General features: G+C 45.2%; 1 protein-coding gene across 1 annotated transcript in view; it reads left to right on the top strand.

Moving 5' to 3' along the window:
• The first annotated feature begins 213 nt into the window (after positions 1-213).
• The window catches only part of PDXK (pyridoxal kinase), an 80,608-nt gene continuing 54,022 nt past the window's right edge, over positions 214-26,799 (top strand). The window contains exon 1 of the mRNA XM_075074051.1: positions 214-314. Coding sequence (XP_074930152.1) covers positions 219-314 — 96 coding nt within the window. The 5' untranslated portion in view covers positions 214-218. The remainder of the gene's footprint in view (positions 315-26,799) is intronic.

The raw sequence follows: 26,799 nt of genomic DNA on the forward strand, positions 1-26,799 counted from the left end.
CTCCGGCTCTGGGCTGGCGGGATGTAAAAGCGTTTAGGTGTCTGCGCCGAATCGCTCTGAGTCTGCCGCCTGGGCTCGGTCGCTTTTCGTTCTCCCGTGTGCGCCCGGCGGGCGGGCGGCGGCGGCTCCGCGCTGCCCGGGAAGGGGAGGGTTTGGTCCCGGCCGGCCGCGTGCAGCTGCGGCTCCGGGGGCAGGGCAGGGCAGGGAGCGCGGGCGGCATGGAGGAGGCGGAGGCGCGGTGCCGGGTGCTTTCTATCCAGAGCCATGTTGTGTGCGGCTACGTGGGCAACAAGGCGGCGAGCTTCCCGCTGCAGGTGAGCGGGGCCGGGCGGCCGGGGACCCTGCAGCGGCCCGGGCGGCGGCGGGGATTGCCCCTTCCCCGGGCCGGAGCTGGGCGCTGCGGGAGGAGACGGGCCGGGCTCGGTGCTTACTTGCTGCCAGGCGAGTGCGGCGCTAGTGCCCGGGCAGGGAAGGGTCCGGAGTGCGTGCGCCGGGCTGGCCGTGTGTGTGTGTGTGAGATGCACACAGGACTGTCCTTGATCGGCGGTGACGGTGTCAGCTGTCTATTGACACAATTTGCCAAGGCAGTGTATTTCTTTGGGTAAGGTAAACCAAGCCAAGCTGTTCTTTGTTAATACAGATTGGTTGAGTGTCACAAAACAGGTACATTTCAGTTGCCAGCAATTCCTTGTGCTTGTGAGAAGAGGTTTAGAATAGGATGCTTCTTTATTTGATAACTATACAAGCCTCAGGGTATGGTAACCCTGTTAGTCTGTATCTACAAAAACAACAAGGAGTCTGGTGGCATCTTAAAGACTAACAGATTTATTTGGGCATCGGCTTTCGTGGATAAAAACCCCCACTTCTTCAGATGCAATAGTATACTGAGTGCTATACCAATTTTTAATCTTGTAAATGGGGCTTGGCTTTAAAAAAAAAAAAATGCATGGAGTTAAATACTGTGGTAAGTGGATTTAAAAAGGGATTGGAAATGCTTTTGATTATATTTTGTTTTTATAAATAATGCTTAGTGCTTTATATTTTCAAAGCATATTACAAACACTGACTACTCTATTTTATAAAGTGTACTTAATCAGATATCATGTTTCCTGCTCTCATTTCATTACTGCTGGGTCAGGGAGCTATGGTCACCCCATGTAGAGCACTACACATAGTCATATGTATTATGAGTTTTCTCACCTTGGTCAGTATCCTGTATTGGCCACTGATGGAGGTGGGAAGCCAGATTTGATGGACCAGTATTATCTGATGTGCTACGTGGCAAATTCTATGTACCTGTGTAACTATAATCCCCAGTAAAACAAATGTAAGTGTAATAAAGTCATAAGGACATTGTAACCAGGAGAATGAACATAGTCAGAGTTTGGGCAGAATAATGTAAGGAATAATATTTCTTTAATTATACATATGGGGAGAGGTGGGGCTACGGTTGTCTGGTGATAACTTTTGCCTTGAGGCTTAAATGCAGGCCTGAGAGTTGAATACCTGGGTTCTAGCCCCACAGTAGCAGACTTCATTTATGTCTTGGACAAGTCACTTAACCTCTGTGTATGTGTCATAAACAGATAGAAGTTAATAGAACAGAAGTACTTTATATCTCTTTTGACTGTAAAAGGTTAACAAGTTCAGTAAGCCTGGCTGTCACCTGACCAGAGGACCAATCAGGGGACAGGATACTTTCAAATCTTGAGGGAGGGAAGTTTCTGTGTGTGCTGTTAGAATTTGGTGGTGGGTTCTCTCTGGTTTCTGAAGAGTGACCAGACATGCAACGCAGGTTTCCTCACGCAATCTCTCCGATACAGGCTCTTAATAAAGTCAAATAGTAAGTACTTGGAGGTAGAGTAAGGGAGTTACAGGCCTATTTTTGCTGTTCTTTATTTGCAGCAAATGTGTATTTGGCGTGGGAAGGAGTTCAAATTGATGTGTTAATAGGCTTCAGGCTGGGGAGCGAGGATTCCCATTGTCTATAGCCTGAAAGACCGTAGACAGTACTTCATCCTAAATTTACAAAGATTTCTTACTGTTGTTTCCTTCTTTAATTAAAAGTCATTTTCTTGTATAAGGACCATGATGATTTTGTTTTTTTTTGTTTTTTTATGTCTGGTTGAGACCGAGCCATGAGGGTGGGTTCTGGTATTCACACCATGGGAATTAGTGGGGAATTAGGAGTTGTACATAGGGGGAGGGAAAGGTATTTTCCTCTCTGTGTTAGGATTACTATTCTCTCAGGGGAAGGTCTGAGAGAGGGAGAGAGATAGGAGGGAGGAAGGTGAATATTTCCTTGTTTTGTAGAGATTCAAGGAGTTTGAATCACAGTGATCTTCCAGGGTAACCCAGGGAGGGGAAGCCTGGGAGAGGCAACAGTGGGGGAAAGGGTTTACTTTCCTTGTGTTAAGATCTGGAGGATCTGGGTCTTGGGGTTCCCCGGGCAAGGTTTTGGGGGGACCAGAATATACCAGGCACTGGAATTCCTGGTGGGTGGCAGCGCTACAAGTACTAAGCTGGTAATTGAGCTTAGAGGAATTCATGCTGGTACCCCATCTTTTGGATGCTAAGGTTCAGAGTAGGGAATTATACCATGACAGTATGTCAGTTTTCTCATCACTAAAATGGGAATATAACCCATTACAACCTCATGACTCCCTTGAGGCAAAGTTTAATGCTTGCAAAGTGCTTTTGGATGGAAAGCATTGAAGTATTTTTAATTTAAAAAAATACCTACTGAAATAGCAGTGGATGCTATTTACAGAGTCACACAGTACAATGTAAGTTTTTAAAATTCCTCAGTGCATGGCATATGATAAACTATTGCTGGAAGGAACTATTACACCTATGGGCTAACCCCAGAACAATAACAAGAATTGTTTGTGGCAAAGCGCTTATAAATATGTCTGTCATCATATACCTCTACCCTGATATAACGTGACTTGATATAACACGAATTCGGATATAACACGGTAAAGCAGTGCTCCAGGGGAGCAGGGCTGGGTGCTCTGGCGTATCAAAGCAAGTTTGATATAATGCGGTTTCACCTATAACACAGTAAGAACTTTTTGGCTCCCGAGGACAGCGTTATATTGGGGTAGAGGTGTATTTGAAGGTTGTGCAAACCCAGACTGATGGAACACTAATGGAGTAGAGCAAATTACTTAAACATCACTATAGCATCTTATTAGTCATCAGAACTGGAATTATCTTAAGAATCCTTTATTTAATAAGCGGACAGTGTTAGGCTTGGGGATTTGTTCTGTACCCTTTGTGCTCCCTTCAGTTGTATCCCCTTTAAATTTCCCCCCCACCCCTTCAATTTTTTTCCCTCTTGTCTTGTATCAGCTGAATCAAGGAGGGTTAAATGTGACTCCTTACAGCAGAGTTGATGAGTTCTGTAGTGTGGTAAGCCAAGATGTCTACAGATTGAGGAAGACGGTTTTTCTTGTTTTAAACTCAGTAAAGGACAGAAAGTACTGTCAGCCCAGTGACAGAACTCAAACTTGGATGGATTTTTGTATTGGAAGGGTGAAATATTATTAATCTGTTAGGCTGGCTAAGTATGGCTGTTTTTAGACTACTTCCATTTTTTGGCATGTAGTGTCTGGCTCTTTGTCTTCAGTGAAAATGTTGCATCTAGTTATATTTTTACATTTTTATTGAAAACTTGTCAATGGATCGACTGAAAACCTGGTCTAAGTGCTGACAGCAGATTGAGTCCACAGTTTTTTGGATCTCCTTTGTTAAACTCTTGTTTTCTTACTCCACTGACTTTCTTACATAAGGTACTTGTAATGAGGTTTCCAGCTTGTGTACTCTTTTAGCTTCAGAAAAATATGCACAAAGACTACAAAACAATTGCTGTTAGACTATTCCAGGCTTTCACATATAAAAGGATCATTACAATTGGAGATGGCTGTCAAGAAATTTTGAGATTATGTGGTCAGAAATGGATCTTATTTCTGGTTAGCCTCCTACAGCACCTAACACCTAACTTTTATTACTAATCTCTTCTGGCTAAAAGAGAGAAACCTGAGAGGTTTGGTAAATGGAAACTAAAGGAAGCTCCTGAAAGACCATTAGTCATCACTCTTTCAGAAGTTTGAGGGAGGATAATACTACCTTTTGAAAAAAGAAATCAGAGAAGAAGGTTGATTAATTTACCAGCATTTAGGCCTAGCTGTACTAATTATGCCACCATAAAGGACTTTACCATTTTGTAATAATGATGTACAACTTTGAAGTTCTAACCAGCTATAGATTTACTATTAAATGCTAGCCTACTTTTCTTTCCTCTTCTGAATGAAGGACAATAGCAAAAACTGACCAAAATGTACAGACTATCAGTCAAGAGAAAACAAACACAGCAAGATTCAGACAATTAATAGTGTTAGGTGAGCAGTACATCAAGTCACAAACCACCATAAAGAAATGTACCCAATTCTAATACTCAATTGCACTCATGTAGAAAATAAGCTCTTTAACACTCAGCAAAATAAACTTGTCTTAGCTAAGATGAGGAAGAGAAGGGAAAAAACACTGGGTGGCTTGAATACTACCTTTGTGACACTGCCAAGCAATTCATTTCTCAAACGCTGCAAGGACTCTAGTCTCTGAACTATAAATCATGGTTGCCAAAGGTAGGCACTCTTTTTTTCACCCTGGTACAAGTATGGACAGCTCTGTCATCTTTACTGCGGATTAGTTTTGATTTTTGAATAGTTTTTATATCCTTTTATCACAAGTGAAACATCAGTGAGAGTCAGAATGTTGGAGCACTATTCAGTTCTGATTCAGAATAAAGTAGCCTGGAGAGGTTCCACAGCTCAGGAAGACCACTTACTTCTGCCGTCAAACAGCTACCATGACAGAGCAGAAGTTACCTCCACAGCTTCTACACCCCGTCAGAGAAGACAGTCATTTTCTGACATCTGTTCTGACAGTGGCGCACAAAAATTATCCTCTGGTAAGAATGGTTTTGTTGCTTTCCCCAACATGAAGAGGTCACATTCTCATGGGATCTGGAGTCAGTCATTCAGTTTTCTGATTTTTAAGAACAGCCCTCCAAACATGATGGATTTCAGTGAACCATCTACAAAGCTACCAAATGAAGTAGAAGGTATAGATATTCATTCTCTTACTCTGTTCACAATTGCGCCAAATGGCAAGGGAGTCACAGCTGAATTCACATCAACATTCACAGGTGAATTAAAATAGGGGTTGGCAACCTTTCAGAAGTGGTGTGCTGAGTCTTCATATATTCGTTCTAATTTAAGGTTTTGCCATACATTTTAACATTTTTAGAAGATCTTTCTATAAGTCTATAATATATAACTAAACTATTGTATGTAAAGTAAATAAGGTTTTTAAAATGTTTAAGAAGCTTCATTTAAAATTGAATTTAAATGCAGATCTAACCAGTTTAGTGTGATCCTTGCCCTTGCTTTTCCTTTCTGAATCTTACATGTCTGGCATGTATTTGGATACTTTAAGCTGCACACAGGCTTCTGAGTGATCAGTTGTTCTGTGTCCCTCTGGCAGCCACTTGACAGATTTCATGTGTGAAAATACCTGTTTACACAGGTATGTGAATCCAAATACTGAAGCATTTGCAAATGCAATTTTCTTCAAACAGTTAAATTTCACTGGCAGGGACGTCCAGCAGATCAGAATAGGGACCCCATGATCTCTCTTGGTAGCTTCAAATGCACTTTGCAGATCCACAAACTTTGATGCCCACAATTCTGAGCTTTTTAACGGAGTGAGCTGCATTTTTAAATCTTCAACACCCATCTACTCAAATACAGACAAATCCAAGTCGCTTTCATTGAACTTTTCAGATTTAATTAGGAAAGAGCTTTAGGCCAAATCGCTGGAAGTCTTGAAATCTGTCAGAAAATTCTGATTCCAGTTCTTGCATGTACATTCTAATCTCAACGTCAAATGGAGCGCGCTGTTCCACGTGGCGTGATAGTGATGTAAGCAGCAAATCAGGACTTAAAAATATCCCAGTACAGTGGCTCTGGAACAATTTTTTAAGGTGGGGGTGCTGAGCTGAGCCAGTGGACCACAGCTGGGGGTGGCTGCAGAGCCCCGGGCTGGTTGCTGGGACCCCAGGCTGCCAGTGGGCTGAGTGGGGTTGGCGGATGGAACCCCAGCTGGCAGGGGGCCGGCAGCTGGTACCCAGGCCAGCAGCGGAGCCCCCGGGACCGGTGGCCAGGACCCAGGCAGTGTGAGTGCTACTGAAAATTAACTCGTGTGCTGCAGGTTGTCTACCTCTGAATTAAAGCTTGCAAGACATCAGCTAGATCAGTATAAGAATTTCAGTTTAATTAAATAATATTTTATTGACAATGACAAACTATACCAGTGTTGCCAAAATATAAAGGCTCCTCTGGTAGTGGTCAGAGGTAAGAACAGTCTGCCAAGAAAGTCTGCCAAGACAGGGCTTTCAGAGTATTTGAGGGTTTACCATACTTATCAATAGGGATCCATTTATGTAGGTTGCTCCATTGCATCATGCCTCTCTCTCCTGGAGGTGGACACACTTTGTTTACCTGATCTCATGTTTCTCCAACATTAACCTTGTTCCACCAGCCTCCAATCTGCTCTTCATATGGCAGAACAAACTAGAGCAGGCCTTTCTGTCATGCCTCTTCAATTGAAGGATTCTGAAGAACATGAGTGAAGCATGTTCATAAAGCGATGCAAAAAATCTCCACTGATTCCAATCTCTCAGTTCTCTCTGGCTAAGCAAAATGGCTCATATCAAAATAGGGCAGATCATCACCTTGAAGTTAGTGAAGTTATACCAATTTACACCAGCTGAGGCTCTGGGCTCAGTCATCACCTGAATCTGAATGAAAAGTAGATGAATGTGATCACAAATTCTTCATAGAATGGAAAGCAGATATTAGCCTGCAGACACTTGCCATGGAGTGTTAAAGGTAGCAAAGTTTTTCCTTGGAGACACAACATCCTAGATAAAGTAACTATATGTTGCACCCCTTTTCCAGCCCTTTCTCTGTCATTGTAGGTGGTAAGAACAAGACAAGCTCTGTGCCTTTCTATAAATCTGTACATCACCTAGCATATTTTGACTATACTGTAATAGGTCAGAACAAAAGCAAACTGCAACTGTTTTGCCAAGCACAAAGATTAGGATTAGAGATTAGTTCAGACCAAAACTTCAGATCTGAACACCCACAAATTTGAGGGAAGTTCATACCTATACTTGAAGATTGTGGCTTGGGCCCATTTCTAAATAACACAGGAATGTCCGTTTTTGAGAGTTCCTTATTGTTTTCTTACCTCTTTCAGACTTCTGGGGGACTGGAAATATTACCCCCTCCTTTTTTTTTTTTAAGAATATGGAAAAAAATCACTGAAAGAGCTAAGAAGAATGAGCATCACCTGTCTTCATTATCAGGACTGGCTCCAGCTTTTTTGCCGCCTCAGGTGACGAAAGAAAAAGGGAGGAGGGAAAAAAAGGTTGAGCTTCCGCCGAAGAAGAGACTGAGTGAAGGACTTGCTGCCGAATTGGCACTGAAGACTAAGCCAGATGTGCTTGATCAGCTGCCGAAGACCCGGACGTGCCGCCCCAATACCTGATGGAGTGCCGCCCCTTTCTATTGGCCACCCCAGACACCTGCTTCCTTTGCTGGTGCCTGGAGCCGGCCCTGTCCACTATTGTTCCACAGCTCATTCCATTCAGTGGAGAAGCCTACATTGAACAGATTTCAAAAGGTCTTTTGTTCCACAATAGGGAGATTTTTCTCACCTAAATTATAACCCACCATGAACAATCTCGTAATCTAGATCAAAGTGTTGGTGTTTTGTCAATGCTTTTAGCTCCCTCCTATAGATAGCTGCTTTAATAGAGTCCAGATGTGAACTCAGAGGAGATTCCCCATATTTAAGGGGAGTGAGGATGGGAGGAAGTAATCATGTGAACTCAACATTATCAAAAGTGAAGTAAGGATGGAAAATTCAGTTTAAAACTGTTTGAAATATTGTCCAACACTAACTTACAGGTGATTAGGTGGCTCTTTGGTATTGGAATATAAAGTCAGTCACATTTCTAGGTTATAGGTCTGAATGCAGACTAATCTGGCAGGTACTAAATATTACTCTGATGGCCTATGTGAAGATAGGCCAGAAAAGTATAAGCTATTCCTACAAGAGACTTGTCCACATCTCAAAAGCCATCTTGTTGAAAAGAAAAATCAGAGGTCAAAGACTGAACATAAATAATGAACTGTTCTTTCACGTGCTCACATACCAGAGTGATGGGTTGTCATAAACAGATAGCTAAGGGTTAATGTTTCTTTTACCTGTAAAGGGTTAACAAAGGGAACCAAACACCTGACCAGAGGACCAATCAGGAAACCGGATTTTTCAAAGTGAGGAGGGAACTTCTGGGTTGTTTGTTGTCTTTGTCTGCCTGTTTGTTTCTCTCCTATGAGGGAAGAGCTTTTTTTTTCTATCTCCAAGCTTCTTTCTACCCTTCTGTTCCAAGTTGTGAGTACAAAAAGGAAGCAATAGGTTATATTGTATTTTGTATTTACGTGTTTGGAGTTGCTGGAATGTTTAAATTGGATACTTTTTGAATAAGGCTGTTATTCATATTTTCTTTAAGCAATAGCCCGTGTTATGTCATCTTGATGCAGTGACCATGTCATGTGTTTTCTCTTTCTTTTTATATAAAGCTTTCTTTTTAAAACTTGTTGGATTTTCTTTTCCTAGTTAAGGCAAGGGATAGGAATCTCTGTGCCAGGAGTACTGTCTCTCTCAGGGAAAGACGGAGGGGGGAGAGAAGGAGGGGGAAGAGAGAGAAAATCATGCTGTTCCTTGTGCTGAGGTTGTTCTCTTTGTGGAAGAGAGGAGACAGGCTTCGGTATTGTGATATAAAGGATTACATCAATACTCTCAAGTTAGCCAGAGAGAAAGTCTGGGTGGAGAATGGAGTGGGAAAGGAAGTGGAGTATTTCCCTTGCCGGTAAGACTCAGAGCTTCTGGGTCTTGGGGGGTCTCTCCAGGGAAGGTTTGGGGAGACCAGAGGGGGCCAAAACCCTGGAAATTTTGGATGGTGGCAGCGAGATAAGATCCAAGCTGGTAATTAAGCTTGGAGGTTCATGCTAAGCACCCAGATTTTGGACGCCAAGGTCCAGATTTGGGACAGAGACTTATTACATGGGTACCATATGTGAACCCTGAATATAATTCAAATCAGAGAGACAGTTTCTCTAGGTCAAAGTTAGGATACTTCAGAGCAGATGCAACAGAGCAACTGCTTTGCTGTGGTTAAAAAAGGACTTCAGTCTCCATAGTTATCTTTACTACACATTTCAGTGGCGCTAGTTTTGTTTTAACTTTTAGAAATGTGGGGGTGCTTCAAGGGAACAGCATACACATGGTAAAAAATTAAATTATGGTGGGAAAATAACCTATGTTTCCACGAGCCATCAGCGGAACGTAGTATTGCGTAAACCATGACAGTCCACCATAAAGGGTAAATGACCTTTACTGCATGAAAACATACATTGTATGTACAATGGAGACTCTGCAGGTCAATGTCCTTTCCATATTACAAATCTGGCAGCACTGAATTTTTTTATTAGCACAGTCGTGCAGACTGTGTGGTTGTGAATTAGCTCTGTTAAGACCACTTTTAGAAAGCATTCAAGGCTACCTTGAGAACAACTTTTTTAAAAAGGCAGTTCAACAAAATTACCACCTCCACGCACACCACCACAATGATGTTAGTAGAAACTGTTATTTAAAAGTTTAACAAGGAAAAATGCATAATACAGATGAGGATCTCATGGGAGTCATTCCTCTCTACATTCCTTTCCACCCATGGTTTATTAGCAAATCTGCCATGTCTCAAAGGACATATGTTCAAAGGACATAAACAAGTGTAATTTATCTCTGGATGGGTCTAAAGATTATTAGCATATCTTTCCTAGCTGTAATTCATTCAGTACAGTAGAAGCCTATTGCAGACACAAACTTGCTATACAAAATGCTATACAAATGCTATACAAAAATTAAAGGAATGGAAATCAGTTTGAAAAGATTGTAGTTGAGGCTTGTGTGAAGTGTGCTATACTTGTCTGCTCACAGCCTATAGTCTGCAGTAACACATTTCTAATTGTAGCGATGCCACACTTGGTATTACAACTTGGGTTTTTTTTTTTTCTTTTCTTTCTGTGTTTGGTGTGAGCACATGCCGGCTCTCTCAGGGTTTCATAATACGTGTTCAAGTCATGGCTTTAAGCAATGTTGTAGCAGAAATGCACTCACTGACCTTGTCTTTAACTATTTTTACAGTGCTTCTCAATACTTTACAAAGTTCACAATTATGGAATAATGCGCACAGTTCATATAAACAGTTAAACTTGTCATACGAATGTTGCTGTCAAATGTACACTATCTACGTTGTACTTTACTGGTATAAAATATAATCCTTTTCTGCACACTATGAAGTAAAATTAGCCGTTAACTAGGGTTGGGCATTTGGGCCTCCAGTCAAATATTGTAAAACAGTTGACTACTGTTGACATTTTAAAGCACTAATTTATTAGAATAGTAACTAACACAGAATAAAACTACCAGCCAACTGACATTACTTGGCCAGTCAATTGGCTGGCTTCCCAAGCCTAGCTTTCTCTAACACCAGAACAAGTGAACTGCCCAAGGAATTTAAGTGCTGCTGTTCTAATTCTCCCTTGCACTATGTACGTTCACTATTATGCTTCTCTTCAAGGCCAATAGATCATGATACTAGCACCACAGCAAGCAAACACAACTACATTTCAGATTGCTGGCAAAGTTGGCAAAATAGGCTCTGCTCCCACAGATTAACGGCTTTCTACAGATGTTTGATATCCCTGAGTGACATAGCTATGCCAACCTAATTTTCTAGTATCAACCAGGCCTTAATAGTCACAGCAGCAGCCTGTGAGAACAGTGTATGACTAGGGCGGCTGGAACAATTTTTATAGTGGGGTAGCTGAGAGCCATTGAACCAAACTGTAGACCCTGTATATGATGTAAATTGCTTCAAGTTGGGGGTGGAGCAGCACCGTACTTCCAGCACCTATGTGTATGATCCTAGAAAAAGCTAGGGAGAGTGTTTGTTTGGGTTTGGTGTTGGCTAAAGAAGCTAGGGGCAGTAAGCAAAAAAACCCTATCCTTTCTGTTTTGGTTCCTCCTGCATTCGGAGAAGCAGGACTTCATCTGTTCCTTGTAAACACAAGGAATGCATCAGAGAGGGAGACGTGTGGGGTCACGTGCCCTCCTAGATTTCTGAGAGTGCTGAGCTGCCATTGCAGGGCTTGCTCTGCTTGGCCTGCCAGCAGGGGAGGGGTACTCTGTCCTTTTCCTGCTGTGCTCCTCCCACCCACCCCCAGGCACTTTCAAATCGCTCAGCTCCTCTTCCCAGCAGCCAGGCCCAGGTGGGGAGCTGAGGGGGCGGTATGGAGCCACTTCTCACGCTGGCTGACTCTGCTCAGGGTTGTGGTCTGTGAGAGAGCCTGGCTGGGGATGCGATGGTGGCCTACTCCCACCACTCTCCTCCTAGGCCTGGCTGCCAGAGGCAGAGCGAGCTGGAAATGTGCTGGGGGGAGGTGCAGCAGGAGGAGAACAGAGCCTCCCCACCCTGCCCCCTTGCAGGAAAAGTGCAGTAGTCCCAGGCTGGACACAGAGTGGGGAGTTGCTGGGTCCCTCTGCTGAGCTGGACATAGGGGCACTGTCTGTGCCCCTCCCCTGCTGAGGTGTCTGTGAGGGCACGGGCGTGCCAGGAAGACACTGGTGCTGTGAGACTCCTCAGGCTGCAGCTGGCTCCGACCCGGTCCAGAGGCACACGCTCCCTGCCCCTATGGCCTCAGCTCCCCAGGTGCCAGCAGGATTCACTGCCCTGGGCCAGGGAGGTGGGGCTGGAAAATTCCTCCCAGAGGCAATACATGGGGCAGTCATGTGACTCCCTCCTTTACATTGTGCCCCCCCCCCCCTTATTGGCAGGCATGGGTTGTCTCTGCTTGTAAACAAACAAGAGTACATCAAAGAAAATACCCGACTCCATAGTCAATTTCTGCCCCCAACTGGAACATGTTCAGGACTCTGAACTTTAACTAGCTGCTCAGGTCAGAAAGTGGCAACAGATGGTCACAGTATTCCCAGCTGGCTGTCTCACTATAATATGGCAAACTTTACAGTGACTTTATCTGACCAATACAGCAACACACATTTTCAATGGCAAGGAGAGATGCATGAAGACTTTAGACTGTTTTCTTCAAGAAAACATTCCCATCATAATGTAAAACCATCCTAGACTATATGGATGTTAGCAGACAATTCACATACACTAGTCTCTAAATAAACAGACAGTTATTTTTCAGCAGTGAAACACTGGAGGCTGTAATGGCTAGTTGAGAAGCTCATGACAAAGGAAAGACACACACAGTAAAATAACGGATTGCACAGATGCCACTAAACTGAATTTGCTACTGTATATCCAAGATCATCTTACGGTGCCGAAATAAGCCCTCTTCCCATCACCTCTGAACACCTTATCAAACTCAGCCTCATCAACCGCCAGCACAAATGAATATACAAGAATGGCTTATGGAATTGTCACAGCTGTCCCAGTAAACACCATGAAAGCAATTATGTTGGATTCAAAACATTCATCAAAAAGGAGAACTTCCATATCCGCCGAACTTGGACAGAGGAGGAAGGGAAGGGATTTTATATAAGCACTTTCCTTAGTCATGTCTGTATTGCCTTAAATACTATCATGCCTTTTGGTGTTTGCATACAAGTTTCTCTTACACCATCTTTTGCTTTGTTTGATCCTGCAGCAGCAGTAATAGTAATGGATTTAGAACACTAGTCTGTTGCCACAAATTTGGCACCATGGCTTTCCTACAGGATCACATGGGAATAGAAGATAACCTATAAAAGTCCTTATTTAACAATCTTCAAATTAAAAGAGTGAAAGGTAAAAAACTGCATCTAAATATGTAAATTTCTTGTGGTAGTTCAAATCCCTAAGTATATTTTAGCAAGTGAAATCTCTCAGTGGTGGATGTCATGTTTTCCTCTGACCATGGAGCCAAAATTCTGTCCTCAGTTACACCCTAGTTTGAGTGAGAGGCTTCACAGGTTTAACTGAGGACAGAACTTGGCCCTCTGGGTCTTCTGTATAAATAGCAATTGTGTGTTAACCCCAAGATACTGAAATTCGGTTTAGAAAGGCAAGAGCTCATTACTTCAATGAACATAACTTACTGTAAATGTAGTGTTAATTTTACTATTGACCTTTATCATTTGATGTAGGAACAAATCTAACTATGGATGGCTGACATACAGCAATAACACCCAAGAGCTAAATGTTGCACATTAAATATGCGTTTTTTAAAAGTTACTTCTTGAAAAAGAGGGATTCTTAAAAGTTAAGCATGCCCCTTTCAACAATTAGTGTGAGACCTACATTTTACACACATCCCTCTCCTTTCTTTAACTTGAATGGAAATTTTTATGAGCATCATGCGGAAATTAGATCCTAGCCCGCTCCAAGATTAAAACAATTGTCACTTTGGGTCAGATCCTGAGGTCCTTACTCAGGAAGAACTACCATTGATATCAGTGGAAATTTTGCCTCCATGAGAACTGCCAGATTAGGCCCCTCCCTACTCCTTAGCTTTGCAGCTCTGAGGACAAACTCTTAATAGCTCTTGCATTTTGCTTTTCTGGGCTAGATCTTTCCAAGTGAGAGGCAGCACCCTGTTGAGTGACATTTTAAAAGGTCTAGCTACATTAAAGTAAGAGAAGTGTCTCCTGACAGTAGTTCTAGGGCCTGTATGAAGTGAGTTTATGGTCTCAGGACAAGCTTTAAAAGTATCTAGGTGCCTAAAGATGCATATGGGAGCCTAGTGGGATTTTCAAAAACTATCCAAGCAGGCTAGTTGCCTAACAGTCGTTGGTTCAATGGTAGTTAAGCACCTCAGACCATTTGGCCTTCAATCTATTTCTTGCTGTACCGGAGCCCCTGTGAAGGGGTCAAGGGAGATAGGGAACACCACAAACTGACATCTGGTACAGAGGTAAAGGAGCCTGAGCTATCCTTTCACTAACAGAGGAGGTCCTTCCAGGTCACGCTGAGACACACTGATAAGGCACTGAATGCAGCAAGAGCAACAACAATCTCATAAACAGAAGGCTTCATTCTCCAAGGATATCAAATCCAGCATAAGCACCAGATTCACAGTAAGGGATGAATGCACAAACCCTGAAAACATAGCATCCTAGGATCTTGAATGCAGAGTATAGTGGAATCTCTAACAATAATACGGTGTTTGACAAAACTGAATGCCGTAGAGTAGCTGTGGATTGGTGGAAGGGTAATTGGATTCAGTAAGGTAAAAGAACCACCTGTCATCTCACTCCTTATACAGGTTAGCCCGGCAAATTACTTTATAAGATCAGACGAGGCAACTAGCAAAGCATTGCATAATTGCCAGCATGGGTCAGTAAAGTGAGTTGAAGCTGTTCCCAACTAGCCCAATCTCTATCTTGTTCTGGATTTTTAATGCAGCACCCAAAGTGGATAATGATAATGCAGTAGACATAATATAGTTTAGTAAAGCATTCAACAATGTACTGCACTGCACAGAAAACTATTCACCGTATCTCCAATATCTTAATGAAACACTTGGCTTGGAAATAAAAAGTTAAGAATTAACTGCATCAAACTGGAAGGATGTCAAGTGGACCACTTCAGGGTTCAGTAGAGGGAACAGCACTGTTCAACATACTGTATTTATGACCTTGAGGAGAAAACTATTTCACTAGTGACAGATACACAGTGTGGAAGTATAGTAAATAGAGATGATTATACCTAGACTTGGAAAGATTCAGTTTGTATCAGTAAATGTTGGTAAATGTTGACTCTGCTGTACACACACAAAGTGATGAGAAAATATTTCCATTGATGATGATTGAAATGTACAGATTAGCAAAATAAGAAGAAAGTCCTGCTTAGACCATTAAAGTTTAATTTAAGGATATGTACATTGTGTATACTGATATGTTGACAGTTTTGTCGTAATGGTTATAAAATTTTTGAATTTCAACATCTACTGTTTTAGTAATTGTCTGACCTCATCCCTAATTTCCCACAACTGTGAAAATAAAATACAAGTAAAAAAGCTTAAATGATATTATCCATTAACATTTTGAATTCTGCCATGCCTAGTTATACAATAGATATAAAAGGCAGTATCTAGATCGGGGTGGACAAACTTTTTGGCCCGAGGGCCATATCTAGGTATGAAAATTATGTGGCAGGCTATGAATGCTCGTGAAATTGGGATTGGGGTGTAGGAGAGGGTGAGGGCTCTGGCTGGGGGCTTGGGCTCTGGGGTGGGGCCAGAAATGAGTTCAGGGTGCAGGAGGGGGCTCNTGCTGTGAGCGCGATGTGTGTGGCGGCGAGCACGGTTGTCTGCGCTGGGACCCAGGGGTTTAGAGGGGGCTCTGGCTGGGGGTGAGGGGTTTTGGTTGTGGGAAGGTGCTCCGGGCTGGGATCGAGGGGTTTGGAGTTTGGGGCTTGGGGGTCACTCAAGAGTGTAGGATCTGGGCACCACTGACCTCAAGCAGCTCCCAGAAGCAACAGCATGTCCCTCCTTCAGCTCTTATGCGGAGGCACAGCCAGGTGTTCTGCGCACTGCCCCATCCGCAGGCATCGCCGCTGCAGTTCCCCGACAATGGGAGCTGCAGAGCCAGCGCTTGGGGCGTGGGCAGTGCACGGAGCCCCCTGGATACCCCTAAATGTAGTCCCCAGAGGGGGGACATGCCACTGCTTCTGGGAGCCATGCAGAGCTGTGACACACACACAAGGAGCAGTCCCCGATCCCCAGCAGGAGCTCAACGGCTGGATTAAATTGGCTGTTGGGCCTGATGTGGTCCACGGGCTGTAGTTTGCCCACCCCTGATCTAGATAGTATGAGACGTGTGTTAAAAGGGAGGAGGTTTAATATAAGAAGAACAAAATAGTGCTGTCAAGGCTCTGTCCCCACTCTATCACTCTGAGTGCAGAAGTGAGGGCCCACAAGGATTTAAAAAATTAATACTTGCCGCTCCAGGCTTGTATTAAACTCCCAAGGTTATAGCTTCTCTCTGACCTTGGCTTGGTAAACGCTACCACCACCCAAATGCAAAAAAACCCTCTTGAATCCAGGAAGGAGCACTTGGGAATTCCTCCCTATGGGGTACCCTCAAGCCCTTTCACCCCCACCCCCACCCCTTTGGGGAAGAGCTGAGAAAGCCACAGCTAATTTCTTTTGTTTTCTATCAGCTAATCAAACAACATGCACAAACCTCTTAGGACACCAAAAATCCAATTCTGTTCTTAAAGGTAAATTTTATTAAAAACAAAAAGGAGAAAAATAAATCTGGAACTTAGGCTTTTTGCTAGATCTTAAAAGAAACAATTACAAAATTTAAGCACCCAAAACAACTTTCTTGAGGGGTTCAGCTTAAAGGTTACAAGCAAACAAAAGGATCAGGGGTTAGGGCAGAGATCCACAGCCTTAAAAAATAAACAGAAATAAACCTGATCATGTCTAGCTAAACAGTTTGATCTACTTACACATTTGGAGTTCAGGTAAGTAGTTCTAGGCATGGTCTGATGATTTATAATCATACTTGGCTTAAAGCTGCTTATGGCATAGCTACTCTGTCCAGTGATTGGCTGCCAAAATATTAACAACAGGTTCCCTCCTTCTCACCCACTGAGCTCCCCTGCCCTCTTCCAACATCCCCTCCCTGCCCGCTTACCGCACGGCTGGGGCCGGGACCAGCGCCGCGGGGCCCGACTTGCCAGGCCGGGCCAGCGCCGCTTGCCCGGCGCGGGACCGAGAATGCCGCCGGGGCTGACTTCCCCGAGTTGGGCGCCGCTCGCGGGCACGATGGCGTCCTGGGGCCGACTCACTGAGCGGGCCAGCACCGCTCCCCCAGGCCGGGTCCACTCGGCCGGGATCGGGACCGGCACCGCGGGGGCCCGACTTGCCAGGCCGGGCCAGCGCCACTGGCGGGGCCGGACCGGCGTCCTGGGGCCCGACTCACTGAGCCGGGCCGGCACCGCTCACCGCGGGCTGGGACCGGGTCTCGGGGCCCGACGCCCGGGGCTGGGACTGGCACCCCGGGGCTGGGCCGGCGCCGTGGGGCTGGAGCCAAGGGCGCTCAGCCAGGGCCAAGCCAGAGGGAGCCACTCAGCCGGAGCCGGACTGGGCCGCACATGCCGTGTCTCTCTGAAGCCCTCCTTGCGCCCCCCCACCCCAGCTTACCTACCTGCTGCTTGTTTCAGGCTTCCCGTGAACATCTGATTTGTGGGAAGCAGGGGAGAGGGAGGAGAAGGAGGGCAGAGCGTTGAAGGGATGAGGGGGACGTGAGCTGTGGCTGGGGGTCGGGTGGACAGCTACCCGAGCTTTTGTTAAATTTAAAAGCTCTTTTAGAACCAGTTGTCCTGGAACAACCAGTTCTAAAAGGGCTTCTAAATTTAACAGCCGGTTCCCGTGAACCAGTGCGAACTGGCTCCAGCTCACCACTGGCTCTGTCCTTCTAGCCCAGAGAGAACAGACAAAGGGAAAGTTTCTTTCCCCATTTTAAAAAGTTCTACCTTCCCATTGGCTCTTTTGGTCAGAAGTCGACTTTTTTTTTTTTTTTTCTTTACCTGGGGGACTTTTTAAGCCTTTACAGGTAAAGCAAGTAAAGAACAGCTACCTAGAGGAATTTTACAGCTGACTGGCTGGCTATCCATCAAAGGGAGCTATCCCCCCACTTTATTTATCACAAGTGCACCTTGGGAAGAATAGTTCTCCACACAGACCAACACCATGTAAAGGAACTAGTTTAATGAGCCAGACATTTTTCCAAGATATTTCCTAGGGTCATGGCTGGATGGTAAAAAAAGAACCATTCCCAGCCCCCTGCATCTTCCTTTGCCTGTACCTCCCTGACACCCCATCTTAAACTTCTTGCACTTTCAAATCAATAGCTGCCTATCCATTATTAAATGTTCTTTTCCACACTTCAGTTAGTTTTATGGCCAGAGTAGCATAGAAACAGAGTGTGAAGGAGACAGGAGCTGCCTATAATATTTTAGTATAGCTTTATCCATTTGATTATTATTGTGGTTTTATTATACAATTAAACAGAGTTAATTCTAGCACAAGCAGGAGAATGTACAGTCAGTTCAGATGTCCTTTAACAATGCAGGTGTCATTCCCTTTGAATTTACTTCTGATCATGCTAAGTCCTATACTCTGGCTTGGCGCAGACAAGGGGTCAAATATGCAACTAGCCATAAACAGTGATGCAGGGACTATAGTTAGGTTTAAAACATTACAGTAGCACAACTGTACCACTGCAGCTGTGCCACTGTAGTGCTTCAGTGTAGACCCTCACTACGGCAACAGGAGAGGTTCTCTTGTTACTGTAGTTAATCGACCTCCCTGAGAGACAGTGGCTAGGTCAACGGAAGAATTCTTCTGTCATTTCCCTAACGCTGTCTACCCTGGGGTTAGGTCAGTCCAGCTCCATCTCTCAGGTTTTCAAACCCTTGAAAGACATAGCTATGGAGATGTATGTTTTTCAGTGTAGACCCAGCCCTCTGTCCTTCCAGCCAGTTAACGAAGCCTATCTCTCTGTTGATCCTTCTGCTTCTGTGGTACTTTTTACGATGGCCAGGTCAGGAAGCTACAGTAATGTTTAGGTGTAGTGATCTCTTTTTTTTTTTTTTTTTTGTTTGTTTGTTTTTGTTTCACTCTCCTCTGAAGCATCATGTATTGAGCTAGCTGGAGAGCAAGAAGCCTGACTAAAAGGACTACTAGTCTTATTTGCATGAAATTCTTGTACTTGAAGTAGTCTAAATCTGAATCCTTCCCTCACCATTAGATGTCACCCCCTGTTCGAGAAACCCTGCTCTTAAGTGTTTACCTGCCCCATCTGCAGGTCTGGCCGATCGCAGCTCCCATTGGCCGCGGATCACTGCTCCGGGCCAGTGGGGACTCCTGGAAGTGGCACGGGCCGAGGGATTTACTGGCCGCTGTTTCCAGCAGCTCCCATTGGCCTGGAGCAGCGATCTGTGACCAGTGGGAGCCACGATCGGCTGGACCTGCGGACATGGCAGGTAAACACACTGGCCGGCCCACCAGGGGCTTTCTCTAAACAAGCAGTGTCCCCTGTTTGAGAAACCCTGACTTTAAACACGAACAAGGCTCCACCATCCCTGGCTATCAGGCTGTTTGCAGGGCTGGCTCCAGCTTTTTTACTGCCCCAAGCGGCAAAGAAAAAAAAGAAAAACCTGATTAAGCTGCTGCTGAAGAGGAAGAGAGGGAGTGAAAGACGCACTGCCAAATTGCCACCACAGACTCGGACATGCCGCCCCAACAACGGATGGGAGTGCCATCCCTTTCTATTGGCCACCCCAAGCACCTGTTTCCTTCGCCGGTGCCTGGAGCCATCCCTGGCTGTTCGTATTGCTATAGTTTTTTCAAAATGAGTATAGGTTGGTCAACCCCATTCGGAAGGGCCAGTGGATTGTGTTTTGTCTAGTCCCTATCCTCTGACCTGTCCAGCATTAAATTAAATTTAATTAAAACTCCTGCTGGCATAGCTATTGGGGTCTTTGACACACATAAGCCGTCCTTCTCTATCAAGGTGCAGTCCCCAGGGAAGGACTTGATGTATTACCCTTTGGTTAAAGGGAAAATATGGGAGTCTTCTGGTCTTCAAAATAAGATACCACTACCGTTTTATATATAAAATTGTTAAGCTTTAGTCTTGTTAGTCTTTGGATAAAGTTCAGACTGTATTTTAAATAATCTTATATCCCTCAGTCCCATCAGTGCAGTTAGATTGTTCTGATATTTTCTCTAAAGGGAAAAAAAGACAGCAGTAGCAGCACCTGATTTGCAATACTTTGTTCAGATGTTAAAGAAGCCAAGTTGCAAGAAGAACAGTTCATTTATAGATAGTGCCACATCAGGAAAGGCTTTCCTGGCAGAAAATGCTTCATCATTCCAATCTGAGCTCCTGCTACTGACATGTCTAGTAAGACTTTTTTGTTTTATTTAAAAACTGTATGATAACACATTGTTATCACTATAAGCACACCATTTTTACAGAAGTACATATATCTTCTGTGTATCACAGTTTTCTGATAAAATCCTCTTGCCACAAGCACAAAATTTAGCAGCATCACTTTGCCTCATAAAGACCTACAGTACCTCCTCGCTTAATGTTGTAGTTATGTTCCCGAAAAATGCTACTTTAAGTGAAACAATGTTAAGTGAATCCAGTTTCCCCATAAGAATTAATGTAAATGAGGTGGGGACGGGGTTAGTTTCCAGGGAATTTTTTTTTGCCAGACAATAGAAGTTTTAAACAATTCAATACTGTACACAACAGTGCTGATTGTGAAGCTTGGTTGAGGTGGTGAAGTCAGAGGTTGGGATATTTCCAGGAAATGCTTTACTGCTAAATGATGAACTAGCACTTGGCTGAGCCCTCAAAGGTTAACACATTGTTAATGTAGCCTCACACTGTACAAGGCAGCATGAATGGAGGGCAGGGAGACAGCATCGCAGTGAGAGATAGACACACACCCCTGTGTGAGAGAGAGAGACGTGCATTGCCCCTTTAAGTATGCTCACCCTGCTCTAAGTACACTACCTTTTTAAGTAGATTGGCAAGTTGAGACAGCAGCTGCTGCCAGCAAGCTCCCTCAGTTCTGAGCTCTGTTGTGTCCTTGCCCCCCAGCTCTGTGGAGATGGGGTACAGGAGTGGGGGGAGGGGGACACCCTGAATTAGCATCCCTCTGGCCCCCCATCCCCTGCACAGCAAGCAGGAGGCTCCCAGGAGCAGCTCCAAGCAGAGGGCAGGAGCAGTGCATGGCAGTTGGGGGAGGGACAGCTGAACTGCCCAGTAATTGATAGCCTGCTGGGCGGCTGCTGCACAGGGAACTTAAGGGAGCAGGGAGCTGATGGAGGCGTGGGGTCGCGGGCTGCTGGTCCACCCTGGTTCCAAGCCCCCACTAGTTAGCTCCAACGGACTGCTCTTTCTGCAAACTGTGGACAAAGCAGGCGGCTGCCAAACAACATTATAAAGGAACATTGCACAACTTTAAACAGCACGTTCTCTACTTGATCAGCAATTAAACATATTAACCGGGATGACTTTAAGTGGGGAGTTACTGTATTTTTGTAATGCTCTAAGATGCAGAAAACAAAGTTGCCTCTGATTGCTTTTTGCAGTTTTTGCCTTGAAATCCACAGTAAGGCTGTGTGCAGAATAACATACAGTTTCAGTGAACGTTTTCCCTCAGCTGCTCCTTGTCAAATTGATGATACATCTATTGGACAGTACTGGATTGGGAAACTTGCAATGCTTTGGCAGTTAGACTGGCTTTCTTCCAGCAGGATCCCAAAGCAGTTTAAAACTTGAATATCCATCAAGAGTTGAGCCACTTGAGTAAAGACATGTGAGACAGCAGGACAGATTAGTTGTTGTAAAGTTGGCTTGGTCTCACCAGCCAAGCCAGTATGACAAGTTCATGCAACAAGGAGTTTGGGAGGTGATGCTGAGCATAAGAAACTGACTTGGAAGCTGGGTTAACCGCATACTCTTAATTTTCACTTTCAATTGAAAACAGAGGGTGCTGATGCCTCATTCTGAACTAGGGGAGAGAAGCAGGAGAGACCAGGGTCTGTTTTCAAATGTAGGTGCTACAGTACTGATACTCAGACCTCAGTGGTTCAGGAGCCAAATTAGTGATAAACATTACTCAAAAGAGCCACAGTAGTGTGAATTAATTGTTTAATTTTCTCTCTCTGTCTCTAAGCTATATCTCTATATATCCAGAATTATTCTCACAGCAAAATGACCAAGTATTCTACAATTGGCTAATAACATAGTAAAAGCATCCTGAGTGGTTAATAACTTAGATTGCTTAATAATTAAATCACACATAGCTTTAATCTCATGTGCTGAAAAGAGCCCCTTGCAGCCCAAATCCTAAATCTGAATAATTCTGTGCTACAGTTAGGGAGCCCCTGGCTGAGTGGGTATTTGGACACTCAGGTATTTAAATAAACAGAGAGGGTATTTAGATGCCTTATTGTCAGTCGTAAGTGTCTGAATGTTGGATTAGGCTGCCATGCTTTGCCTCTTTTTCCATTTCTTAGCAGTATATTTCACTTCCATGTACAGGGGTTAGTTGTAGTGCTTGGACATTTTTTTGACCCTGTCTCTCAGGTACTAAGTTTATCAGCCCTGGGTGAAAATATAATTTGCTTTCCTCTAGTCCATGCATGTTTAAATCAGTCACGTCCCCTACCAGTGCTATAACTTTACCTACCTCCTAATAAATTCTGGTCTATCAACTGACTTTGGAACAAGCAGAATTAGTTAACTCCCAATGTGCTGGGCTCAATTGTGGCTGACCTTGCTCCACTTCTAGGTATACAAGAAGTCTTCAGGCACTCAGGCTCTTCCTCCCACACCTGGGCTGATCTATTTCCCTCTCCCCCCAATCATGTTAACTGTTGTGGCCCAGCCATACTGCTCCCTCACTTAAAAACCAAAACAAAAAAAACAAAACACAAGTGGCACCTGGGTGTTCTGCACCTCACATCCCTCTCCCTCTATGAAGGGTTTTTCTTCACTGCCAAGGTGACTCTGGTGATCAGCACCCTGGTTAACCTTGCCTACGTGTGAGCAGCTATATTCAAATTACTGTGGTCTCACTTGTGTTTTACTTACCCTTGTGGGGCACTAGCACTTTTGGGAAACATATCTCATGATTTTTTTCTGCTGCAATAAACCGAGCCACTCTGTTTTCCAGTGAATTATGGAATAACCTGTCTGTCCTTCTGGGCACAGGGGCAAGGGGGATTGTGGGAAGGCACTGGAGAACTGTCTGAGCCTGCATCCTCACTGCAAAGTGGGCAGGTTACTAGCCAAGTGACAGCGGCACCATAGCTCTAGCCCACAGTTGGTAGCCTAGATTTAAAGCACTGCCAAATTCAGGTGAGAGGATTGTGCGCAGACAGGAACTGAGTTAGGTGCAACGCAGGATCTATGATTCTATTGGTGGAGTGTGTCCAAGGCAGAAAAGTAGCTGGGAGTGGGGAGGGAAGGCAGAAGCTATGAACTTCACTCTGCCAAAAGGGGTGTAGAGGGCCATTGCAGGCCATAGGAAGGATGATGCTAATCTGGAAGCGGATGTGGCCAGGGCAACTGGGAGATAAAATGATTCTGTGCATTCCTCCAAACAGTCTTTGCAGGACCTTTTCCTGTGGAGCTCCAACTATAATCTACAGGGCAGCAATCTCACCGGAGGAAATGGAGTAGGGTGCATGTCCATGTAACACCCCTTCCCCAGGCAGAGGCTGGCATAGGAAGGTAGTAACCTGAAATTCACTATGCCTTTAGTACTGAATCTAGCCCCAAACTGGAAAGTCTTTCAGGACTGATTAAATCTAATGTGAGTCCAAAGTGGCTCACTATGTTCTATTTCAATTATTTGTGTGTACATAGATCAAAAAGTGCATTATAGAACAAATACGAAGACATAGTCTTAAGATCTAAACTTGAGTCCCATGTGAATGTTCCCCCACCTCCACATTTCCAATTGGATACAGTAGCCTTCTTAACTGGTTTCTGAAGAGATTGCTGTGTGTTATTGCTGCATTCAGCAGTGAATGAACTGATGTCTGGCAGTGTATAATTTGTGTTATATAAATAGTGTATGGTTTATTAATATCTACTCTTTTTTTGGTGCTGCTTGTAGCAGAGTTCAGGAGGCAATGGAAAAAGCCATTTTGTCACAGGTAAAATATTGAGGGCATTGATCACACTGCAGAAGCCCCACTAGGCAATTCACAGGGTGGCACTTGAGCGGTGTGTGCCGTATTGGTCAGGCAAAGTCTTTAGTTTCTGTGTGCTTCAGTGAACTGTGACAAAGTTACCAGCTTGAATTCTTTCTTCCTTGATTAAACTGTGTGAAACTGCCATATGGATCCAATTTCATGAGTCTCAGGTTCAAACGTTAGGCTGTATTTGTGTTATGAGTAGTAGCGAGAAGTCTTCTTGACCCTCATGTCCCCCTGCCCTGATCTAGGAGTAACACCTTTAGTACTAGTGGGAGTCTCTGTAAAAAGAACTTGTTCTAAACAGAAAAGCAATGTTTTATTGTTTTGGATGAATCATTACTGCATAGTTCTGTGCTCTCTGTATGCGTATATAGGAATATAACGCTATAGGAACATAATATTTGTTAAGTCCTAGTACTCATCCTGGCCTTGTCTAGAGTAGGGTTTAAAGGCGAAATGTTAGCCTGCGTTAGCTAATGTGCTAACGTTATTCTTTAAATCATAGTTTGGACAAAGCCTTGGAAGACAAGTTAGAAGTCATGACAAACTAGGTTGAACTTCGTTATATGTTGTGGGGGGTGGGAACGATACTATTTATCCTGCCTGACAGTAATGACAATACTGAAACTATCCAACTCCTGGCTTTGTGTGAACTGCAGCTCAATCATGAAAAGCTATTGCTCTGTTTCCCCAGGAGAACTAGTGCCTTCTTTTTCTCTCTCTAAAACACTGATTGCAAACAGTGGTGAGCTGGGGCCGGCTCACAGGAACCGGCTGTTAAATTTAGAAGGCCTTTTAGAACTGGTTGTTCCGGGACAACCGGTTCTATAAAGGCTTTATTTAACAAAAGCTCCGGCAGCTGTCCACTCTGCCTCAGCCCCAGCTCACTTCCCCCTCCCCTGCTTCCCATGAATCGGATGTTCGGGGGAAGCCTGAAACAAGCAGCAGGCATGCAGGTAAGCTGGGGCGCAGAGGGAAGGGAGGTGCAGCCAGCCCAGCGGCTCCCTCCGGCCTGGCACCCCTGGCTGAGCACCCCCAGCCCCAGCCTGGTCCCAGCCCCAGCCGAGTGCCCCTGTCTCCGGCCTTGCAGCTCCTTCCGGCCTGGCTCCTGGTCCCGGCTGAGCGCCCCTAGCCCTGTCCTGTCCTGGCCCCAGCCGAGTGCCCCAAGCTCCGGCCTGGAGGCTCCAACCTAGCACCGGTGCTGGTGCCAGTCCTGTGGCTCCGGCCCGGCCCAGCACCTGTGGCGCCGGTGCTGGTCCCGGCCCCGGCCCCGTGGCTCTGACCAGGCCCAGCTCCAGCCCTGCGGAGCCGGTGCTGGTGCTGGTCCCAGCCTCGCGGCTGCGGCTCTGGCCCAGCCTGGCTCAGGCCCTGCGGCACCGGTGCTGGTCCCAGCCGAGCGGCTTCAGGCAGCACGGTAAGGGGGCAGGAAGCAGGGAGGGGATGTTGGAAGAGGGCAGGGGATTTTGGGGGGTTGTGGGGGGGTGGATAGGGGTGGGGCGGTCAGAGGGCAGGGAACAGGGGAATTGAATGGGGGCAAGGGTCCTGGGGGGGCAGTCAGGAAGGAGCAGGGGTTGGATGGAGTGGCGGGGGGCAGTCAGGGGCAGGGATTCCAGGGGCGATCAGGGGACAGGGAGGAGGGGTGGTTGGATGGGGCAGGGGTCCCGAGGGACCATAAGGAATGAGAGGAGGGGTTGGATGGGAGCAGCAGTGGGCAGTCAGGGGACAGCGAAGGGAGGTGGATGGGGCACGAGTCCCGGGGGGGCGTCAAGGAATGTAGGGGGTTGGATGGGGCAGGTGTCCTGGGGGGAGGCAGCAGCCACAACCCCCTCATGGGGTGAGGAGGAGGGAACCTGTTGTTAATATTTTGGCAGCTCATCACTGGTTGCAAATGCCTTTAGTTGTTAACATGGAGCAGTGAGAAGTGCTGAACCTAGAAAAGTGAGAGTATGCCTACTCTGGAGCTGGAAAGTGTCATTTCCAGCTGGCAGAGATATACCTGCACTTCATCTGATAGAGCTAGTATGCTAAAAATGGTAGCATAGCCATTGCAGTGTGTGCAGTAGGAGGGGCTCAACACACAAGTATGTACCTAGGATCTCTGATGGGATTGTGCTCGGGACAGCTAGCCCCTCTTGTACCTTACACCACCGGTATAGCGACACGTCCATTTTTAGCATGCTAGCATAGAGCTAGCATGGATATGTCTTCATAAGATTGAAATTCTTCCCACTCCAGAGAGAAACAGGCTGTGACGCTGTTCGGAAGTGTCTGAGGTGAGTTGGTACCACCTGCTTACAGTGGCAGGGAGCCCTCTCTGTGCCCACCAGGGAAATGCTCCTCACCCATTGACTGCTGGTAACACAGGTGCTCCATTCCAGGCTCCATGAGCCCCACTCTTTCCTCCTGCAGACTAGCAGTTTTCACCCCACTTTGGGCACAGGATATGAGAGTGTAACAATCTTCTGGACACCCTGGAGTTCATTTTTTCTTTGTAAGTTTCTGCCCTGTATCTAGTCTAGACAGTAAACATAGGCTTTCTCCACAGATGTTCATTGCTCTCATGTTGATTGGGTCAGCAATCAGTCTCCCCCTTCTCAGGTGTTAGGTTTCACTTCCAACAGATCTGGATCATACTAGTGCACATGTTACACTAAAGCTAAAATTGTTTTCTGTACAAACATCTCGCAGTAACCATGACAATCAGCTAGTTCTTATCTTTCAGCAGAGACCTGTACACCTGACCTCCATTGGGGAAATATGGAGAAGGTGGTCAGGCGCAGAGGTATTAATATCTGCCTTGGCCTATCTGTGTTACACAGGTCCTCTCTTAAATTTTGCATTCCTTTACAATATT

This window comes from Chelonoidis abingdonii, chromosome 1 (genome assembly GCF_003597395.2).
Source record: "Chelonoidis abingdonii isolate Lonesome George chromosome 1, CheloAbing_2.0, whole genome shotgun sequence".
Lineage (NCBI taxonomy): Eukaryota > Metazoa > Chordata > Testudines > Testudinidae > Chelonoidis > Chelonoidis abingdonii.